At 42.6% G+C, this 22,711-nt stretch overlaps 1 protein-coding gene across 3 annotated transcripts in view; it reads left to right on the top strand.

Moving 5' to 3' along the window:
- The window catches only part of DMD (dystrophin), a 3,762,639-nt gene that overhangs the window by 1,425,654 nt on the left and 2,314,274 nt on the right, over positions 1–22,711 (top strand). For all 3 annotated transcript variants that reach the window (XM_077296691.1, XM_077296689.1, XM_077296690.1), the window contains exons 18-19: positions 4,373–4,496; positions 6,745–6,832. In XM_077296691.1, coding sequence (XP_077152806.1) covers positions 4,373–4,496; positions 6,745–6,832 — 212 coding nt within the window. The remainder of the gene's footprint in view (positions 1–4,372; positions 4,497–6,744; positions 6,833–22,711) is intronic.

Raw genomic sequence — 22,711 nt, 5'->3', positions numbered from 1 at the left:
CCTCAACCTGAAATGGAAGAGAAACATCTGGCTGACGCAACACCGGGGCAGAAGTAAATTGGCGTTTAAGCTCCTGAAAGGCAGAGACAGCCAGAGGGGACCAATTTGTTACATCAGCGCCTTTCTTCGTCAAATCGGTCAGGGGTTTAACCACACTGGAGAAGTTAGCAATGAAACGGCGATAAAAATTAGCAAAGCCCCAAAATTTCTGAAGGCTCTTCACAGATGTGGGTTGAATCCAATCATGAATGGCCTGAACCTTAACCGGATCCATCTCTATAGATGAGGGAGAAAAAATAAAGCCCAAAAAAGAAACCTTCTGCACTCCAAAGAGACACTTAGACCCCTTCACAAACAAGGCATTATCACGAAGGATCTGAAATACCATCCTGACTTGTTTCACATGAGACTCCCAATCATCTGAAAAAATCAAAATATCATCCAAATATACAATCATGAATTTATCAAGATAATTCCGAAATATATCATGCATGAAGGACTGGAACACAGATGGAGCATTAGAGAGTCCGAATGGCATCACAACGTATTCAAAATGGCCTTCGGGCGTATTAAACGCAGTTTTCCATTCATCACCCTGCTTAATACGAACAAGATTTTATGCCCCCCGAAGGTCAATTTTAGTAAACCAACTAGCACCCTTAATCCTGGCAAACAAATCGGAAAGCAAACGTAAAGGGTATTGAAACTTGACCGTGATCTTATTCAAGAGGAGATAATCAATACAGGGTCTCAAGGAGCCATCCTTCTTAGCAACAAAAAAAACCTGCTCCCAACGGTGAAGAAGATGGCCGAATATGCCCTTTCTCCAAAGACTCCTTAACATAACTCCGCATGGCGGTATGTTCAGGCACAGACAGGTTGAAAAGTCAGCCCTTAGGAAACTTACTGCCTGGAATCAAGTCAATCGCACAATCACAGTCCCTATGCGGTGGAAGGGAACTGGACTTGGGCTCATCGAATACATCCTGAAAATCAGACAAAAACTCTGGAACTTCAGAAGAGGAGGAAGAGGAGATTGACATCACAGGAACGTCATTATGAACCCCCTGACAACCCCAACTAGTCACAGACATAGACTTCCAATCCAACACAGGATTATGTATCTGCAACCATGGAAAACCCAGCACAATAGCATCATGCAAATTATGCAACACCAGAAAACGACAATCTTCCTGATGGGCTGGCGCCATGCACATGGTCACCTGTGTCCAAAACTGGGGTTTATTTTTAGCCAAAGGTGTAGCATCAATGCCCCTTAAAGGAATAGGGTTCTGCAAAGACGGCAAGGGGAAACCACAATGCCTGGCAAATTCAAAGTCCATTTAGTTCAAAGCGGCGCCTGAATCCACAAACGCCATGACAGAAAATGACGACAATGAGCAGATCAAGGTCACAGATAACAGAAATTTAGGTTGTACAGTTCCGATGGTAACTGAACTAGCGATTCTCTTTGTACACTTTGGGCAGACTGAAATGACATGAGAAGCATCGCTACAATAAAAACACAACCTATTCTGACGTCTGAATCCTTGTTGTTCCGTTCTAGACAGAATCCTATCACACTGCATAGGCTCAGGCATCTGCTCTGAGGACAACGCCACAGCGCACACAGTTCTGAGCTCCCGCAAGCGCCGATCAATCTGAATGGCCAGAGACATAGAATCACTCAGATCAACAGGCGTGGGAAACCCCAACATAACATCTTTAACAGATTCAGAAAGACCCTTTCTGAAAATTGCCGCCAAAGCATCCTCATTCCATTTAGTCAGCACAGACCATTTTCTAAATTTCTGACAATACAATTCTGCCGCTTCTTGACCCTGAGACAGGGCCAACAAGGTCTTCTCCACTTGATCCACAGAATTTGGTTCATCATATAATAATCCTAGAGCCTGAAAAAAGGCATCTACATTAAGCAAGGCCAGATTCCCAGATTCCAGGGAAAATGCCCAATCCTGAGGGTCGCCACGCAGCAGGGAGATGACAATTTTAACCTGCTGAATGGGATCACCAGAGGAACAAGGCTTCAGAGCAAAAAACAGTTTACAATTGTTTTTAAAACTCAAAAATTTGGACCTGTCCCCAAAAAACAAATCAGGAGTAGGAATCCTAGGTTCTAAAAACGGAGTCTGAACAATATAATCTGAAATACCCTGTACCTTAGCAGCAAGCTGGTCTATACGAGAAACTAATCCCTGAACATCCATGCTAGCACAAGACTCCTCAGTCACCCAGAGGAAAAGAGGGAAGAAAATACAAAGCAGGCTACAGAAAAAAATGGCTCTTTCTTCCCTTCTTCTGAGATGCATTTAACTCATTGTTGTCCAGTTGTACTGTTATGATCCGGTGACCTTGGAGCCGCATGAGAGACTTTCTCAGGAGTAAATGGTACCTGTACTGACTGCAATCCCTAAACTAACACCACAACTAGAAGTAGCCGTGGGATGTACCTAACACGTCCTAGACACCTTGACACAGCCGGAGGACTAAATACCCCTATAGATGGAAATGGGAATTCTATCTTGCCTCAGAGCAGAACCCCAAAGGATAGGCAGCCCCCCACAAATATTGACTGTGAGTATAGGAGGAAAAACACACGCAGGCAGAAAAACAGGATTTAGCAAAAGAGGCACTTCTAGCTAAATAGAAAAGGATAGGACAGAATTCTAAGCCGTCAGTATTAAAATCCTAAAAATATCCACAGCAGATAATACAAATATTCTACATCTAACTAAAGACATAGAAAGTATATCTGCATCTCCTGAGAATCCAGCATGACTGAAAAATCCAAACAAAGTCTAAGCTGGACAAAAACACAATGAATTGCACTGAATTGCAAAGCACACTGCATGTCTGCACAGAGACAAAAAAACAGACACTTATCTTAGCTGAATTGGCAGCAGGGCATGAGGAGCCAGAGAGAGATGCAATCCCTCCAAGTACAATGGACAACTGGCATGGACTCATGGATTCTGCACACCTAAATACCTAATAGAGCTGCAATCAGCAGAAACACCTGCCCGGATTACAACCCCAAGACAACTGCACTACCACCAACAACCACCGGAGGGAGCCCAAGAGCAGAATTCACAACAGAGGCCCTCCTTAATGTCTAATACAGTGTGTATCTGAGTCCTTCTTCCATCCAATTTTTTTCAGTTCTTGTTTCCTTCATAAATTACACTGACATTTGCAATTTTTTAATAATGATTTCAATTTTGGTTTACTTAAATTATTATTTTTCTTTAAATCTTTTTTCATTTTTGCCTTATATACAAGTCATTATACAGGAAAGAATGTTTCTTAACATTTTTTTTCCTGTAAATTTAAATTTCTCCTTAATTTTGAATGTTTTGTTATCAGTCATTAATGTAGAGTAAAAGTGTGACACCACTGTTCTCAGCAATGTTCTGGGAGTCAGAGATGCTTCCAGGGGTCTTTGCCATCCTATTCTCTTTCCATTCAGCACTGTTTCCATCCATTTCATAATTTCCAATGCCCCCCACACCTCCTTGTAGGGTCTGCTGGAAAAATGCTCTGATTTCCATACGACTCCCATTATACTCATAACTCGAAACGAGCATGCGAGGAAGTACTCCATTCGAGTAACGAGCATCCGAGTATTTCAGTGCTCGCTCATCCCTAGTATCCAGTTAAAATCATGTGACATAAATGGCAGCTAAATAGGAAAAGGTTCTTTACAGATAGTGCATTCAGAATTTGGAATGCCCCTCCAAAAATCTAGTCTAGTGAGATATTCTCCTCATTGTAATAAATTTATATTACAACCCACAATAAATTATTGATAAATAAGGGTGCACAAAGGTGTACAGCTATTACAAATAGACAGATTTTTAGCTAATTGGTTTAGTCAGACAACATTCTTAAGTATTAATTACATTCTTTCTTTTAGCCGCAAGGCATATTTCTAAAAAGGAATCCCTGGAGTTATATCTAACATTTTTTCATATAATATATAGCAATCATTATTCAGCACCTACATTCTCAATTCCACTACAAAAAATATTGCTGTCAGACGTTAGCAATATGCATATTTGTTATACACCACTTGCACATTAGTGCTTCCCTGTCAAAAGTCATCATCTAAGTTGTCACATTCTTCAATTCCGACAAAATCCCTAAAGCAACAATTGTATAGAACCTAGAGAATACAGAATAATAATTTTTAAATCAATATGAAAAAACACAATATCTTTCTGACACAGTGCATTGCAGTGGTTGAATTTCTTTTGCAGTGTTCATAATAGCTTGGCTTTTTCATTTTACTTCCAAAACATATCTGCACATGAATTGTTCTGGACCATAAATTGGGTTATTTTGTTTTCTCTAGATTTGATGTTGATTTAACAGAACTACATAGCTGGATGACACGCTCTGAAGCTGTGCTGCAAAGCTCGGAATTTGCAATATTTAAGAAAGAAGGAGACTTCACAGACCTCACAAAGAAAGTTAAAGTAAGTTATTCTTTCTGATTTTTGTGGTTTAGTTTCTTATTTAGTAAAATAAAGTATAACAAATTTACAAGCTATTACACAATGTAAATAATAGTTTGGCCTTTACTATGACCTTTTTCTGCCAAAAATAAGAAGATGTCTTGTCAGGTATTCCCAACATATTTCTATTAGGATAACTGTATCTAGTCTCAAAAAGCTGTCATGGCAGGTTTATATAACATTCTATTTAACTATATGCTAACAGAGTTGGAGCTATATGAGTGTAACATACTTTGCTATCAATTATAGACACTTATCAATACAACTGCTTAGGATTACTCTATTCATCTCTTTTCATACATGTGTCATGTCATAAGAGCACCAATCACATTGTTGTGTGTAATGGATAAAGGAAAAGATTGGGTGTTTGAATACAAACTGTTGTCCATTCTCTCCCATGTGTTGACCTCATGTGTCATAGGAGTGTCAGGATGCCACATAAATATGAGATAGTTTGTTAATCCCACCAATCCAATTTTAGAAGGCTCTGTTGACATTAAAGATGAGAGAACTAATTTGACTTGTATTGAAATAACAAAAAATAGCCAGTCAGCTGATATTTTGTTAAAGTCAGGAAAAAGGATGATAAGAAAAATATTCACATCTCCAATCACCTACGCAACCACAGCATTCCCGTATCTAATCCTCTATGCAGCTCACTCCAGCCTCTGTTGTCATTTGGCACCGTGCATGCAGCATTCTCTTCAGCTCCTTTGGCATCTTCACTCTGCACCCTGAGTTCTAGCATCAAGCAGGCTTCTGACATCGCAAGGCACAGTGTGATAACACGAGTCATGATATTTATGATGTGGATCACAGAAGAACTTTCTACTTAGAGGCCTACTAGATGCTAGAGGAGTGTAGATGCCTGAAGGGCCAAAGATAAGGTCATGTGCAGTACCGAAGGAAAGAAGAGACCAGAATGAGCAGTATAGAGGACCATATGGGACAATTCAGCAGCTCAGCAGGCGAGTGTCGAGATGAGTATTTATTTGTCATCCTACTTTTATAATCATGGGGAATTGAGAAGATAAAAACATTTCAATTTCATCATTTATGTTCAATGCAAATCAAATATTCTGGCCAAATTTCAGTAAACTGACAAATTTCAATTTTGGCAGGTTTACTCACTGCAACCTGACATAATGTAATTTGTAGGACATCCTATACAGTAAAGCAATACAAATTTATTCCAGTGAAAGAACAATGAATAAAAACATTTTTAGGATAAGGGCAGACTGACATTAAGGAAGGGACCTGAAACAGCAAAAAAGGAAGGAAAATGCAAGTATTAAAAATAAACTGAACTGAAATTGAATGTATAAATGAAAACTACAAACACAAATAAGAAACTTTGTAATACATTTGATCAGAGAAATGTGCTTCCTTCTAAATATACTAGACACTTTTTCCACTATTCTCTACATTCTAAACTTGTCAAACACTCCAAATACAAATACAAAACAAATGAAGTGTGTCTTGCTCACACAAAATGGATATCCTTATTACAAAGGGGAGAAGAAGCAAGTACTATGAGGAAATAGGCGGCACATGACACAATACAAAAATCTTTCTGAGCTTTCTAACAAGTCTTTTACCTAAACCACAGAACTTGATTCACATCTACACTGCTTAGTATTGTATACTTTTCTCAAAACTCTTGCTACTGCTATCTATGTGCTATGTAAAGAATTGAAGAGCAGGAATTCTTATTTTCATGCTGTGCTCTGTGTGAAAGTGAACAAAGTAGCTAGTCTCTTTCCAGCAACTCAGAGTTTGATAAAATAGAAATAGAGACTTCAAGGGAAAACTATTGAAAATACAAGACAGAAGTCATAAAATAGGCAAAAATAGTGTTATTTCCCATGTACACACAAAGGATACCTTATTCTGCAAAGATACTTGAAAGTTTGGTTACCTGTTAAATATTTTCCAAATTCATCATATTAGTCCAAATTAATTATATCATGGCTATAGTGATTGATAGGAGGACATTTGATGCATGGTTGCTTGAAACACTTTAAAAGGCACACCAATTTAGTATGGCGGCAAAATTGAAAAAAATATGTTTTTTCCTATACATTTTTATGTTTTTACAAAGAAAAGATGTAGAACACGTGACGCACATTTTATCGTCTCAAGTATTACCTTTCTGCTATTCAGTTTATATTGTTATTGTTTTCTTTGTTTTTTTCTTGCTCTATTATAGGCCATAGAAAGAGAGAAGCCTGAAAAGAATAGAAAATTGCAAGAGGCCAACAGAAACGCTCAGACATTGACTGAACAGATGTTGAATGGTAATTAATGAAAGTTAGTTTGGATAATCTCCTTGTAATATTCTTACATATATTTTTTTTCCTAACACTTTATACAAATGCAGAATTCCAACAAAACAGTAATTTGAATTTATATTAAAAAATCAGGGAATCAACTATAAAATGCCTGATTTTGCAAGAGTATGTGCCAGGAATATAATTGCCTTTTTGCTATATCTATGTCTATTACCTTTACTGTGTATGTTATAAACTAGCCAAGATGAGGAAGACATGAAATTAGTGTGAATATAAGTATTTGGAGAAGTTTAGATTGTAAACCAGATATGCTAAAAAATAATGGTAGAGGACATCATAAAAGATGCATTGCTCAAACCAAAAGGCATGATGAGATATTCCATACGTCACCTCACCATCGTTAAGCCCTTCGCTCCAAAGCAAATTTTCATTTTTGCACTTTAGTTTTTTCCTTTGTTTCTACCCAAAGCTATATTTTTTAATGTTTCTGTAGACTTGTATCTGTGTTGTGGCATGTTTTTTTGCAGGACAAGTTGTATATTTGAATGCCTTTATTTTACCATACAATGCATTGAATAACAGGAATACAGAATCCAAGTGGGGTGAAATGGTGACAAATATGCAATTCTGTAATAGTTTTTTCCATGGTATTAATTACAGTGCCTTGCGAAAGTATTCGGCTCCCTGGAACTTTTCAACCTTTTCCCACATATCATGCTTCACACATAAAGATACTAAATGTAAATTTTGGGTGAAGAATCAACAAGTGGAACACAATTGTGAAGTTGAACGAAATATATTGGTTATTTTAAATTTTTGTTGAAAATCAAAAACTGAAAAGTGGGGAGTGCAATATTATTCAGCCCCTTTAACTTAATACTTTGTTGCGCCACTTTTTGCTGCGATTACAGCTGCAAGTCGCTTGGGGTATGTGTCTTTCAGTTTTGTACATCGAGAGACTGAAATTCTTGCCCATTCTTCCTGTATATATATATACACACTTGTAAATATGTGATAAAAGTATATGCATGATAAAAAGTAAAATATGATAAATATAGGATATATAACAAAGGACCAGGGGCTGGCTGGCACATTTCAGTCTAGGGGGCAACCACAAGGCAATGGCTATCGAGTTACAGTGGTCCACCTTTTGCCTGCTTACCTCTGGCTGCTTAAAGCAGAAGAGGTAACAGGCAATTACATATACATTTGAACAGAACAAAGTTTGCTGCATAGATACAGGAGCAGAACTAATCTTACAGGCTAGATATATACTGCAATATAAGCAAGTTGATTGCATAGACATAGGACCTGAAATAACTGACTACATAGACATGAGAACAGAACCAAGATTACAGCATAGATATGGGAAAGGAAAGGAGCCTACTACAGATATATGGGAGCAGAACCGAGCTTACTACAGATATATGGTAGCAGAATCTAGCCCAAACCTCGCCACAGTCTTCATCCCAACTCTAACCCATCTCTTCAACCTATCACTAACAACTGGTGTTTTCCCCTCAAGCTTTAAACATGCCTCAATCACACCTATCCTCAAAAAGCCCTCTCTTGACCCATCCTCTGTATCTAGCTATCGCCCTATATCACTTCTCCCCTATGCCTCAAAACTACTGGAACAACACATCCATCTTGAACTGTCCTCCCATCTATCTTACTGCTCCCTTTTCAACCGCTTACAATCAGGCTACCGGTCACACCACTCCACTGAAACTGCCCTAACTAAGGTCTCCAATGATCTATTAACTGCCAAAAGCATGCGACACTACACTATCTTCCTCCTCCTGGACCTATCCTCTGCCTTTGACACAGTGGACCATTCCCTATTACTACAGACCCTCTCATCCCTTGGCATCACAGACTTGGCCCTATCCTGGATCTCATCATACCTAACTGACCGAACATTCACCATCTCCCATTCACACACCACCACCTCACCTCGCCCCCTATCTGTCGGAGTCCCGCAAGGTTCAGTTCTAGGGCCCCTGCTTTTCTCCATTTACACTTTTGGCCTGGGACAGCTCATAGAATCTCACAGTTTTCAGTATCATCTCTATGCTGATGACACACAGATCTACATCTCTGGATCAGATATCACCACCCTACTAACCAGAATCCCTCAATGTCTATCCGCTATTTCATCCTTCTTCTCCACTAGATTTCTAAAACTTAACATGGACAAAACAGAATTCATTTTCTTTCCCCCATCTCATGCGACCCCCCCAACGAACCTATCCATTACAGTAAACGGCTGCCCACTCTCCCCAGTCCCACAAGCTCGCCGTCTCGGGGTAATCCTTGACATAGATCTCTTCTTCAAACCGCATATCAAAGCCCTTTCCACTTCCGGCCGCCTTCAACTCAAAAATATTTCATGGATCCGTGCATTCCTTAACCAAGAATCTGCAAAAACCCTAGTCCATGCCCTCATCATCTCCTGCCTCGACTACTGTAACCTCCTGCTTTGTGGCCTCCCCTCTAACACTCTCGCACCCCTGCAATCTATTCTAAACTCTGCTGCCTGACTAATCCACCTGTCCCCCTGTTATTCCCCAGCCTCTCCCCTCTGTCAATCCCTTCCCTGGCTCCCCATTACCCAGAGACTCCAGTACAAAACCCTAACAATGACATACAAAGCCATCCACAACCTGTCTCCTCCATACATCTGTGACCTCGTCTCCCGGTACTTTCCTGCACGCAACCTCCGATCCTCACAAGATCTCCTTCTGTACTCCCCTCTTATCTCCTCTTCCCACAATCGCATACAAGATATCTCTTGTGCATCACCCCTACTCTGGAACTCCCTACCACAACATATCAGACTCTCACCTACCATCGAAACCTTCAAAAAGAACCTGAAGACCTACCTCTTCCGGCAAGCCTACAACCTGCAGTAACCACCAATCGACCAAACCACTGAATGACCAGCTTTATCCTCACCTACTGTATCCTCACTCATCCCTTGTAGATTGTGAGCCCTCGTGGGCAGGATCCTCTCTCCTCCTGTACCAGTTGTGACTTGTATTGTTCAAGATTATTGTACCTGTTTTTATGTATACCCCTCCTCACATGTAAAGCGCCATGGAATAAATGGCACTGTAATAATAAATAATAATAATAATAATAATAATAATAATAATTACTACAGTTATATGGGAACAGAACTGAGCTTACTACATATATATTGTAGCAGAACTGAGCTTACCACAGAGATATGGGAACAGAACCCAGCTTACTACAGAGACATGGGAGCAGAACTGAGTTTACTACAGAGATAAGGGAGCAGAACCGAGCTTACTTCAGAGGTATGGGAGCAGAAAAGAGATTAATACTGAGATAAAAGAGTAAAACCAAGCTTATTACAGAGATATGGGAGCAGAACCAAGCATACTACAGAGATATGTGAACATAACCAAGTTTGCTAGCGATATGGGAACAGAAATGTGCTTACTAAGTGTTAGGGCTGGCGGAACGCACCAAATAAATATAAAGATAATAAAAGGTGTGTTCGCAGCCCGGGGTCCACTGTGCAGAGATGGAACCTGCTGCTAGGTAATGGCGGCACTATATGGCAGTACTACGTCGGACTATACTCGGGTTCCGTCACAGGTAGGCACTGATGCAAACTCTGTTGCTTCACAGAGTCGCAGGGAAACTAAAGAAATGCTGTGCCCTGTTAACAGCCATGGGGTGTAGCAGATGGATGCTAGTGGGATCCCTGAAATTCACCCCACTATGCTGGTGATTGATCTTGCTCTGACCCTTGGTGGCTTTTGAGCCCGCGCCTGAGGATGCCCAGAGTCAGATGCTGAGATCAAGCGGGAGTTCCCACCCTACACTGACCGGTTGTAAGGACTAATTAACCCCTTCGCGACATGCGCCATACTAGTACTGCGCTGCCGGCACTGCATTTGTGCCAGCAGCTTTACTAGTACGGTGCACCGATCACCGCGGTCTCGTGCTGAGCACCACGGTGATCGGGTGCGGGTGTCAGCTGTGTTTGATCGCGGGCATTTAACCCCTCTGATGCTGCTGTCAGTAGTGACAGCGGCATAGAGGGGGATCGCGCAGGGACGGGGGCTCCCTGCGCTCTCCCACCGGAGCAACGCGATGAGATCGCGTTGCTCCGGTGATCCGGAAGGAGTCCCCGGATCCAAGATGGCCACGGGACTCCTTCCGGGTCATGAAATGACCTGGCTAGTCGGCGCCTGCTGAGAGCTGCCGAGAGCAGGCGCCGGAAAGCCTTCTGAACGTCCCTGTCAGATCGTTGATCTGACAGAGTGATATGCACACTGTCAGATCAACGATCTGATCTAATACAGTGATGTCCCACCCTGGGACAATAGTAGAAAGTAAAAAAAAAAATAGAATGTATAAAAAAAAATAAAAAAAATCCCCAAATAAAGGGAAAAAAAAAATAATCCCAGTAAATCCATTTATTTATATAAATTAAAAAACAATAAAAGTACACATATTTGGTATCGCCGCATCCGTAACGACCCGCACTATAAAACTATCCCACTAGTTAACCCTTTCACTGAACACCGCAAAAAACACCACAAAAAAACAAGGCAAAAAACAACGCTTTATTATCATACAGGCGAACAAAAAGTGGAATAACACGCGATCAAAAAGACGGATATAAATAACCATGGTACCGCTGAAAACGTCATCTTGTCCCGCAAAAAAAAGCTGCCATATAGCATCATCAGCAGAAAAATAAAAAAGTTATAGCTCTCAGAATAAAGCGATGCCAAAATAATTATTTATTCTATAAAATAGTTTTTATTGTGTAAAAGCGCCAAAACATAAAAAAATTATATAAATGAGGTATCGCTGTAATCATACTGACCTGAAGAATAAAGCTGCTTTATCAATTTTACCACACGTGGAACGCTATAAACGCCCCCCCTAAAAGAATTTCAGGAATTGCTGGTTTTTGTTCATTCCGCCTCCCAAAAATCGGAATAAAAAGCGATCAAAAAATGTCATGTGCCCGAAAATGGTACCAATAAAAACATCAACTCGTCCCGCAAAAAACAAGATCTCACATGACTCTGTGGGCAAAAATATGGATAAATTATAGCTCTGAAAATGTGGTGATGCAAAAACTATTTTTTCCAATAAAAAGCATCTTTTAGTGTGTGACGGTTGCCAATCATAAAAATCCTCCAAAAAAACGCTATAAAAGTAAATAAAACCCCCCTTCATCACCCACTTAGTTAGGGAAAAATAATAAAATTTCAAAAAATGTATTTATTTACATTTTCCCATTAGGGTTAGGGTTAGGGCTAGGGTTAGGGCTAGGGTTAGGGTTGGGGCTAGGGTTAGGGCTGGGGTTAGGGTTGGGGTTAGGGTTTCAGTTAGAATTGGGGGGTTTCCACTGTTTAGGCACATCAGGGGCTCTCCAAATGCGACATGGCGTCCGATCTCAATTCCAGCCAATTCTGCTTTGAACAAGTAAAACAGTGCTCCTTCCCTTCCGAGCTCTGCCGTGCACCCAAACAGTGGTTCCCCCCATATACGGGGTATCAGCGTACTCAGCACAAATTGGACAACAACTTTTGTGGTCCAATTTCTCCTGTTACCCTTGGGAAAATAAAAATGTAGGGGCTAAAATATCATTTTCGTGGAAAAAAAAATTATTTTTTACGGCTCTGCGTTATAAACTGTAGTGAAACACTTGTTGGTTCAAAGTTCTCACAACACCTCTAGATAAGTTCCTTGGGGGTCTAGTTTCCAAGATGGGGTCACTTGTGGGGGGGTTTATACTGTTTAGGTACATCAGGGACTCTGCAAATGCAACATGACGCCTGCAGACCAATCCATCTAAATCTGCATTTCAAATGGCGCTCCTTCCCTTCCGAGCTCTGCCATGCGCCCAAACAGTGGTTTTCCCCCATGTATGGGGTATCAGCGTACTCAGGACAAATTGGACAATAACTTTTGTGGTCCAATTTCTCCTGTTACCCTTGGAAAAAAAATTGGGGGCTAAAACATCATTTTGTGGAAAGAAAAAATTATTTTTTCATTTTCACGGCGCTACATTCTAAGCTTTAGTGAAACAATTGTTGGTTAAAAGTGCTCACCACACATCTAGAAAAGTTCCTCAGGGGGTCTTCTTTCCAAAATGGGGTCACTTGTGGGGGGTTTCTACTGTTTAGGCACGTCAGGGGCTCTCCAAACGCGACATGGGTTCCGATCTCAATTCCAGCCAATTTTGCATTGAAAAGTCAAACGGCGCTCCTTCCCTTCCGAGCTCAAACAGTGGTTTATCCCCATATATGAAGTATCAGCCTACTCAGCACAAATTGCACAACAACATTTGGGGTCCAATTTATCCTGTTACTGTTGGGAGAATAAAAAATTGGGGGCAAAAATATCATTTTTTGTGAAAATTAGTATGAATTTTTTTTTACGGCTCTACATTATAAACTTCTGTGAAGCACTTGGAGGTTCAAAGTGCTCACCACACATCTATATAAGTTCCTTAGGGGGTCTACTTTCCAAAATGGTGTCACTTGTGGGGGTTTCCACTGTTTAGGCACGTCAGGGGCTCTCCAATCACGACATGGGTTCCGATCTCAATTCCAGCAAATCTTGCATTGAAAAGTCAAATGGCACTCCTTCCCTTCCGAGCTCTGCCATGAGCCCAAACATTGGTTTACCCCAACATGTGGGGTATCAGCGTTCTCAGGACAAATTGTACAATGACTTTTGTGGTCCAATTTCTCCTGTTACCCTTGGTAAGATAAAACAAATTGGATCTGAATTAAACATTTTGTGAAAAAAAAGTTAAATGTTCAATTTTTTTTAAACATTCCAAAAATTCCTGTGAAGCACCTGAAGGGTTAATAAAATTTTTGAATGTGGTTTTGAGTACCTTGAGGGGTGCAGTTTTTAGAATGGTGTCACTTTTGGGTATTTTCTGTCATATAGACCCCTCAAAGTCACTTCAAGTGTGAGGTGGTCCGTAAAAAAATGGTTTTGCAAATTTTGTTGCAAAAATGAGAAATCGCTGGTCAAATTTTAAACCTTATAACTCCCTAACAAAAAAAAAATATGTTTCCAAAGTTGTGCTGATGTAAAGCAGACATGTGGGAAATGTTGTTTGTTAACTATATTATGTGATATAACTCTCTAATTTAAGGGCATAAAAATGGAAAATTTGAAAATTGCTAAATTTTCATAATTTTCGACAAATTTGTTTTTTTCACAAATAAATGCAAGTCATATCGAAGAAGTTTTACCACTATCATAAAGTACAATATGTCATGAGAAAACGGTGTCAGAATCACCAGGATCCGTTGAAGCGTTTCAGAGTTATGACCTCATAAAATGACAGTGGTCAGAATTGTAAAAATTGGCCCTGTCACTTAGGTGAAAACAGGCTTCGGGGTGAAGGGGTTAAAGATTACTGCTCAGAGTGCATACAGCGCCGCACTGGCGGACGCCACTAACCACCCTTACAAGGGTTAGGAAAGTGCTCTAATTGCGCACTGCGCAGCACTGGTGGTCGCTGCTGGGTTGGCACAGTAAGGATCATGCTCTTGTGTTAAGGATCGCACTGTCAGGTGCTAGGTAGCTCCAACATTCACGAACATTCAACAACTCTACGAATGGGAATGATTAAGGAGCAATCACCAGAACAGGCATATAACCACACACACACACATGATTACAGGTTTATACTAGCGCATGTCCGACTGGCCATGTGATCCTTTTATAGATGTAGACTTCCAAGACCTTCCTAGTGGTCCAATCAGAGCTGCTACGGGACCTGAGCATGTGACCTCCAACCTCCAATGAGAGGTCGTCCCACGGGCATGCTCCGTAAATGAAAAGCAGGACTTAGTCCCTGGAATGTCTGCTCGCCGATGATTAATGCTGGTTACCAAGGCTGAACCTGGGGCAGCAGCTGTAACCAGCCGCACAGTATCAGCTTGAGCCAGACGCTGGGACCGACGTCTCTGCTGTGCAGATTCCACTGTGGCTGGGGAAGAATGAGAGACAGCAGAGGACATGGTTCGAGATTCCTCCTGTGCAGTGGCGGGAACTCGACACCTAACACTCTACTACATTGATACAACAGAACCAAACCTCCTACAGAAATACAGGAACAGAACCAAGAATATTGCATACATAAGGTACCGGAATCCTGATAACTACATTGATATGGTAACAGAGCAAAGCGTATTGCATAGATATGATACCAGAACAAAGCTTACTGCTTAGACATGGCACCATAACTGATCTTACTATATAGATATGGGAAGATAGCCAAGCTTACTGCATAGATGTGGAAGCAAAACCAAACTCACTACATAGATACAGTACCATAACCCAGCTCACTACATATACAAAAGTTTTTAAATTAGGCCCTTTTGAACACCAGCTTTAAAAACAATACCTTTTGGAAACTTTATTTTAACCCTCATAAAATATTTTCATATTTTGTGTCTATGGCTGTTTATATATTCTCAGCACTCGTCATTAGTGTTGAGCGATACCTTCCGATATCGGAAAGTATCGGTATCGGAAAGTATCGGCCGATACCGTCAAAGTATCGGATCTAATCCGATACCGATACCCGATCCCAATGCAAGTCAATGGGACGAAAATATCGGAATTAAAATAAACCCTTTCTTAACTTGTAGGTTCATTCTACATGAAGGAAAACAACTAAGAATATTGTAGGATGTATTGGGGGAGGTGGCGGAGACATTAAAGGCACAGAGGTTTAGCCCAATCAAATAGAATAGCAGGATTTTTATTTTTTTTATGACGTTCGGCGTTAGAAAGATTTTGACTGTTATTTTTTTTTATTTTATTTTGTCAGATATTGATGTTTCACTACTTCCACGCCCTTCACCTTCTTTTTTACTTCTCCCACACTTTCTTCTTCATTATCCTCATCATCAGCTTCTTTGACATCAACTTCTTCACCTTATTCATCTTCTTCTTCATCTTCTACCTATTATTTTTTTGTTACATTGTTCATATTCTTTTTATTTTGCTATTATCTTCTTCATATTCAACTTCTTCATCATATTCTTATTTGTGACAGGCATTCCCGTAGTTGTTATCTATAAAAGTTTGAAGATTACACCTTCCGTTCTGCCTGTCACAAAACAGTTACATTTGTCCGCGTTCAGTTTGGCCTGCAGCATCAGGCTTTATCCAGGGGCACCACGAGGAGGAACGGACTCACCCCCATACACTGCTTAGTCTTCTTCTGCTTATAATTTAGATAATATCTTTTGCTCTGATATTTAGTCTTATGCTTAATGTTCTTCTGCTCTTTGTTCTGCAGCCTCTTGTTCTTCTGCTTCTCGGTCTTCCAGGTCGTCGTCGTCTCCAGGGTCGTCGTCTCCGGGGTCGTCATCATCGGGGTGGTCTTCAGGGTCATCGTCTCCAGGGTCGTCGTCATCACGGTGGTTGTCGTCTCTGGGGTCGTCGTCATCGGGGTGGTCTTCAGGGTCATCGTCTCCAGGGTCGTCGTCATCTCAGTGGTCGTCGTCTCTGGTGTCGTCGTCATCTTAGGGGTGGTCTTCCGGGTCGTCGTCTTTAGGGTCTTGAACTTGGAAATGTAGCAGAAGGTACAAGAAGGCTGAGAAAATGCCGAGAAACAGCTGATGGAACTGGAACTCGGATGGCTACCCGAAGGTCCAAGAGCCAATGGAACTACTGAGGACCAGCTGACGTTACTGGAACCCGGTTACTAAGCAGGAGGTACCCGTGCCTGAAAGCACTACCAAGGACCACCTGACGTTGGTGGAACTCGGATACCCAGAGGGAGGCACCTAAGCCAAAGGCTCTGCCCGGAACCAGCTGACGGTACTGGAACCAGGATGGGGAGCAGAAGGTATAAGAGCAAAAGACACTGCCAAGAACCAGCTGACGGTGCTGGAACCCGGATGGGTAGCCGAAGGTCCAAGAGCCAATGGAACTACCGAGGACCAGCTGACGTTACTGGAACCCGGTTACTAAGCAGGAGGTACCCGTGCCTGAAAGCACTACCAAGGACCACCTGACGTTGGTGGAACTCGGATACCCAGAGGGAGGCACCTAAGCCAAAGGCTCTGCCCGGAACCAGCTGACGGTGCTGGAACCAGGATGGGGACCTATTCAAGCTTGTCTTCCTAGAGCCCCAACTGGTGGTGTTGGAGCCCAGGGTGTCATGATTCTCAATGGCGAGAGAACATAGCCCAGCATATATGAGAACTAGCTCTTGGAAGATGGAAACTATACTGACCATGAACTAAACCTGCCGCACAACTAGAAGTGGCCGGGTAGCATGCCTACGTTTTTTAACCCTAGATGCCCAGCGCCAGCCGGAGAACTACCTAATCCTAGCAGAGGAAAAGACAGTCCTGGCTCACCTCTAGAGAAATTTTCCCAAAAGGCAGACAGAGGCCCCCACATATATTGGCGGTGATTTTAGACGAAATGACAAACGTAGTATGAAAATAGGTTTAGCAAAATCGAGGTCCGCTTTCTAGATAGCAGGAAGACAGAAAGGACACTTTCATGGTCAGCAGAAAACCCTATCAAAACACCATCCAGAAATTCCTTTAAGACTCTAGCATTAACTCATAACACCAGAGTGGCAATTTCCGATCACAAGAGCTTTCCAGACACAGTAACGAAACAGCAGCTGTGAACAGGAACAAAATGCAAAAACACACAAGGACAAAAGTCCAACTTAGCTGGGAGTTGTCTAGTAGCAGGAACAGGCACAGAAGGCTTCTGATTACATTGTTGACCGGCAAGAAACTGACAGAGGAGCAAGGTTATATAGCGACTCCCACATCCTGATAGGAGCAGGTGAACAGAGGGGATGATGCACACAAGTTCAATTCCACAAGTGGCCACCGGGGGAGCCCAGAATCCAATTTCACAACAGTACCCCCCCTCAAGGAGGGGGCACCGAACCCTCACCAGAACCACCAGGGCGATCAGGATGAGCCCTATGAAAGGCACGGACAAGATCGGAGGCATGAACATCAGAGGCAGTAACCCAAGAATTATCCTCCTGACCGTATCCCTTCCATTTGACCAGATACTGGAGTCTCCGTCTGGAAACACGAGAGTCTAAGATCTTTTCCACAACGTACTCCAACTCACCCTCAACCAACACCGGAGCAGGAGGCTCAACGGAAGGCACAACCGGTACCTCATACCTGCGCAACAATGACCGATGAAAAACATTATGAATCGAAAAGGATGCAGGGAGGTCCAAACGGAAGGACACAGGGTTAAGAATCTCCAATATCTTGTACGGGCCGATGAACCGAGGCTTAAACTTAGGAGAAGAAACCCTCATAGGGACAAAACGAGAAGACAACCACACCAAGTCCCCAACACAAAGCCGAGGACCAACACGACGACGGCGGTTGGCAAAAAGCTGAGTCTTCTCCTGGGACAACTTCAAATTGTCCACCACCTGCCCCCAAATCTGATGCAACCTCTCCACCACAGCATCCACTCCAGGACAATCCGAAGATTCCACTTGACCGGAGGAAAATCGAGGATGAAACCCCAAATTACAGAAAAACGGGGACACCAAGGTGGCAGAGCTGGCCCGATTATTGAGGGCGAACTCCGCCAAAGGCAAAAAAGCAACCCAATCATCCTGATCCGCAGACACAAAACACCTCAAATATGTCTCCAAGGTCTGATTAGTCCGCTCGGTCTGGCCATTAGTCTGAGGATGGAAAGCAGACGAAAAAGACAAATCTATGCCCATCCTAGCACAGAATGCCCGCCAAAATCTAGACACGAATTGGGTCCCTCTGTCAGAAACGATATTCTCAGGAATACCATGCAAACGAACAACATTTTGAAAAAACAGAGGAACCAACTCGGAAGAAGAAGGCAACTTAGGCAAGGGAACCAGATGGACCATCTTAGAGAAACGGTCACACACCACCCAGATGACAGACATCTTCTGAGAAACAGGCAGATCCGAAATAAAATCCATCGAGATGTGTGTCCAAGGCCTCTTCGGGATAGGCAAGGGCAACAACAATCCACTAGCCCGAGAACAACAAGGCTTGGCCCGAGCACAAATGTCACAAGACTGCACAAAGCCTCGCACATCTCGTGACAGGGAAGGCCACCAGAAGGACCTTGCCACCAAATCCCTGGTACCAAAGATTCCAGGATGACCTGCCAACGCAGAAGAATGAACCTCAGAGATGACTCTACTGGTCCAATCATCAGGAACAAACAGTCTACCAGGTGGGCAACGATCAGGTCTATCCGCCTGAAACTCCTGCAAGGCCCGCCGCAGGTCTGGAGAAACGGCAGACAATATCACTCCATCTTTAAGGATACCTGTGGGCTCAGAATTACCAGGGGAGTCAGGCTCAAAACTCCTAGAAAGGGCATCCGCCTTAACATTCTTAGAACCCGGTAGGTACGACACCACAAAATTAAACCGAGAGAAAAACAATGACCAGCGCGCCTGTCTAGGATTCAGGCGCCTGGCAGACTCAAGGTAAATTAAATTTTTGTGGTCAGTCAATACCACCACCTGATGTCTGGCCCCCTCAAGCCAGTGACGCCACTCCTCAAAAGCCCACTTCATGGCCAAAAGCTCCCGATTCCCAATATCATAATTCCGCTCGGCGGGCGAAAATTTACGGGAAAAAAAAGCACAAGGTCTCATCACGGAGCAGTCGGAACTTCTCTGCGACAACACCGCCCCAGCTCCGATTTCAGAAGCGTCGACCTCAACCTGAAAAGGAAGAGCAACATCAGGCTGACGCAACACTGGGGCGGAAGAAAAGCGACGCTTGAGCTCCCGAAAGGCCTCCACAGCATCAGGGGACCAATCAGCAACATCAGCACCCTTCTTAGTCAAATCAGTCAATGGTTTTACAACATCAGAAAAACCAGCAATAAATCGACGATAAAAGTTAGCAAAGCCCAAAAATTTCTGAAGACTCTTAAGAGAAGAGGGTTGCGTCCAATCACCAATAGCCTGAACCTTGACAGGATCCATCTCGATGGAAGAGGGGGAAAAAATGTATCCCAAGAAAGAAATCTTTTGAACCCCAAAAACACACTTAGAACCCTTCACACACAAGGAATTAGACCGCAAAACCTGAAAAACCCTCCTGACCTGCTGGACATGAGAGTCCCAGTCATCCGAAAAAATCAGAATATCATCCAGATACACAATCATAAATTTATCCAAATAATCGCGGAAAATGTCATGCATAAAGGACTGGAAGACTGAAGGGGCATTTGAAAGACCAAAAGGCATCACCAAATACTCAAAATGGCCCTCGGGCGTATTAAATGCGGTTTTCCACTCATCCCCCTGCTTGATTCGCACCAAATTATACGCCCCACGGAGATCAATCTTAGAGAACCACTTGGCCCCCTTTATACGAGCAAACAAATCAGTAAGCAGTGGTAACGGATATTGATATTTAACCGTGATTTTATTCAAAAGTCGATAATCAATACACGGCCTCAAAGAGCCGTCTTTCTTAGACACAAAGAAAAAACCGGCTCCTAAGGGAGATGACGAAGGACGAATATGTCCCTTTTCCAAGGACTCCTTTATATATTCTCGCATAGCAGCGTGTTCAGGCACAGACAGATTAAATAAACGACCCTTAGGGTATTTACTACCCGGAATCAAGTCTATGGCACAATCGCACTCCCGGTGCGGAGGTAGTGAACCAACCTTGGGTTCTTCAAAAACGTCACGAAAGTCAGACAAGAATTCAGGAATCTCAGAGGGAATAGATGATGAAATGGAAACCAAAGGTACGTCCCCATGAGTTCCTTTACATCCCCAGCTTAACACAGACATAGCTCTCCAGTCGAGGACTGGGTTATGAGATTGCAACCATGGCAATCCCAGCACCAAAACATCATGTAGATTATACAGCACCAGAAAGCGAATAACCTCCTGGTGATCCGGATTAACCCGCATAGTCACTTGTGTCCAGTATTGTGGTTTATTACTAGCCCATGGGGTGGAGTCAATCCCTTTCAGAGGTATTGGAGCCTCCAGTGGCTCCAAATCATACCCACAGCGTTTGGCAAAGGACCAATCCATAAGACTCAAAGCAGCGCCAGAGTCGACATAGGCGTCCGCGGTAATAGATGACAAAGAACAAATCAGGGTCACAGATAGAATAAACTTAGACTGTAAAGTGCTAATTGAAACAGACTTGTCAGGCTTCTTAGTACGCTTAAAGCATGCTGATATAACATGAGTTGAATCACCACAATAGAAGCACAACCCATTGTTTCGTCTAAAATTCTGCCGCTCGCTTCTGGACAGAATTCTATCACATTGCATATTTTCTGGCGTTTTCTCAGTAGACACCGCCAAATGGTGCACAGGTTTGCGCTCCCGCAGACGCCTATCGATCTGAATAGCCATTGTCATGGACTCATTCAGACTCGCAGGCACAGGGAACCCCACCATAACATCCTTAATGGCATCAGAGAGACCTTCTCTGAAAATCGCCGCCAGGGCGCACTCATTCCACTGAGTAAGCACAGACCATTTGCGGAATTTTTGGCAGTATATTTCAGCTTCATCTTGCCCCTGAGACAAGGACATCAAGGCCTTTTCCGCCTGAAGCTCTAAATGAGGTTCCTCATAAAGCAACCCCAAGGCCAGAAAAAACGCATCCACATTGAGCAACGCAGGATCCCCTGGTGCCAATGCAAAAGCCCAGTCTTGAGGGTCGCCCCGGAGCAAGGAAATTACAATCCTGACCTGCTGTGCAGGGTCTCCGGCAGAGCGAGACTTCAGGGACAAAAACAATTTGCAATTATTTTTAAAATTTTGAAAGTGAGATCTATTCCCCGAGAAGAATTCAGGCAAAGGAATTCTAGGCTCAGACATAGGTGCATGAACAACAAAATCTTGCAAATTTTGTACCTTTGTGGCGAGATTATTCAAACCTGTAGCTACACTCTGAAGATCCATTTGAAACAGGTGAACACAGAGCCATTCAAGGATTAGAAGGAGAGAAAGAGAGGAAGGCTGCAGTATAGGCAGACTAGCAAGTGATTCAATTAAGAGCACACTCAGAACTAGAGGAAAAAAAAAAAAAAAAAAAATTGTAGCAGACTTCTTTTTTCTCTCCTTTCTCAGCCAGTAATTTAACCCTTTTTTTGGCCGGTCAAACTGTCATGATTCTCAATGGCGAGAGAACATAGCCCAGCATATATGAGAACTAGCTCTTGGAAGATGGAAACTATACTGACCATGAACTAAACCTGCCGCACAACTAGAAGTGGCCGGGTAGCATGCCTACTTTTTTTTAACCCTAGATGCCCAGCGCCAGCCGGAGAACTACCTAATCCTAGCAGAGGAAAAGACAGTCCTGGCTCACCTCTAGAGAAATTTTCCCAAAGGCAGACAGAGGCCCCCACATATATTGGCGGTGATTTTAGACGAAATGACAAACGTAGTATGAAAATAGGTTTAGCAAAATCGAGGTCCGCTTTCTAGATAGCAGGAAGACAGAAAGGACACTTTCATGGTCAGCAGAAAACCCTATCAAAACACCATCCAGAAATTCCTTTAAGACTCTAGCATTAACTCATAACACCAGAGTGGCAATTTCCGATCACAAGAGCTTTCCAGACACAGTAACGAAACAGCAGCTGTGAACAGGAACAAAATGCAAAAACACACAAGGACAAAAGTCCAACTTAGCTGGGAGTTGTCTAGTAGCAGGAACAAGCACAGAAGGCTTCTGATTACATTGTTGACCGGCAAGAAACTGACAGAGGAGCAAGGTTATATAGCGACTCCCACATCCTGATAGGAGCAGGTGAACAGAGGGGATGATGCACACAAGTTCAATTCCACAAGTGGCCACC

Source organism: Ranitomeya variabilis, chromosome 3, assembly GCF_051348905.1.
Source record: "Ranitomeya variabilis isolate aRanVar5 chromosome 3, aRanVar5.hap1, whole genome shotgun sequence".
NCBI classification, from domain to species: Eukaryota; Metazoa; Chordata; class Amphibia; order Anura; family Dendrobatidae; genus Ranitomeya; species Ranitomeya variabilis.
The sequence above is the reverse complement of the archived record's forward strand: the minus strand, read 5'-3'. Positions and strand labels throughout refer to the sequence as shown.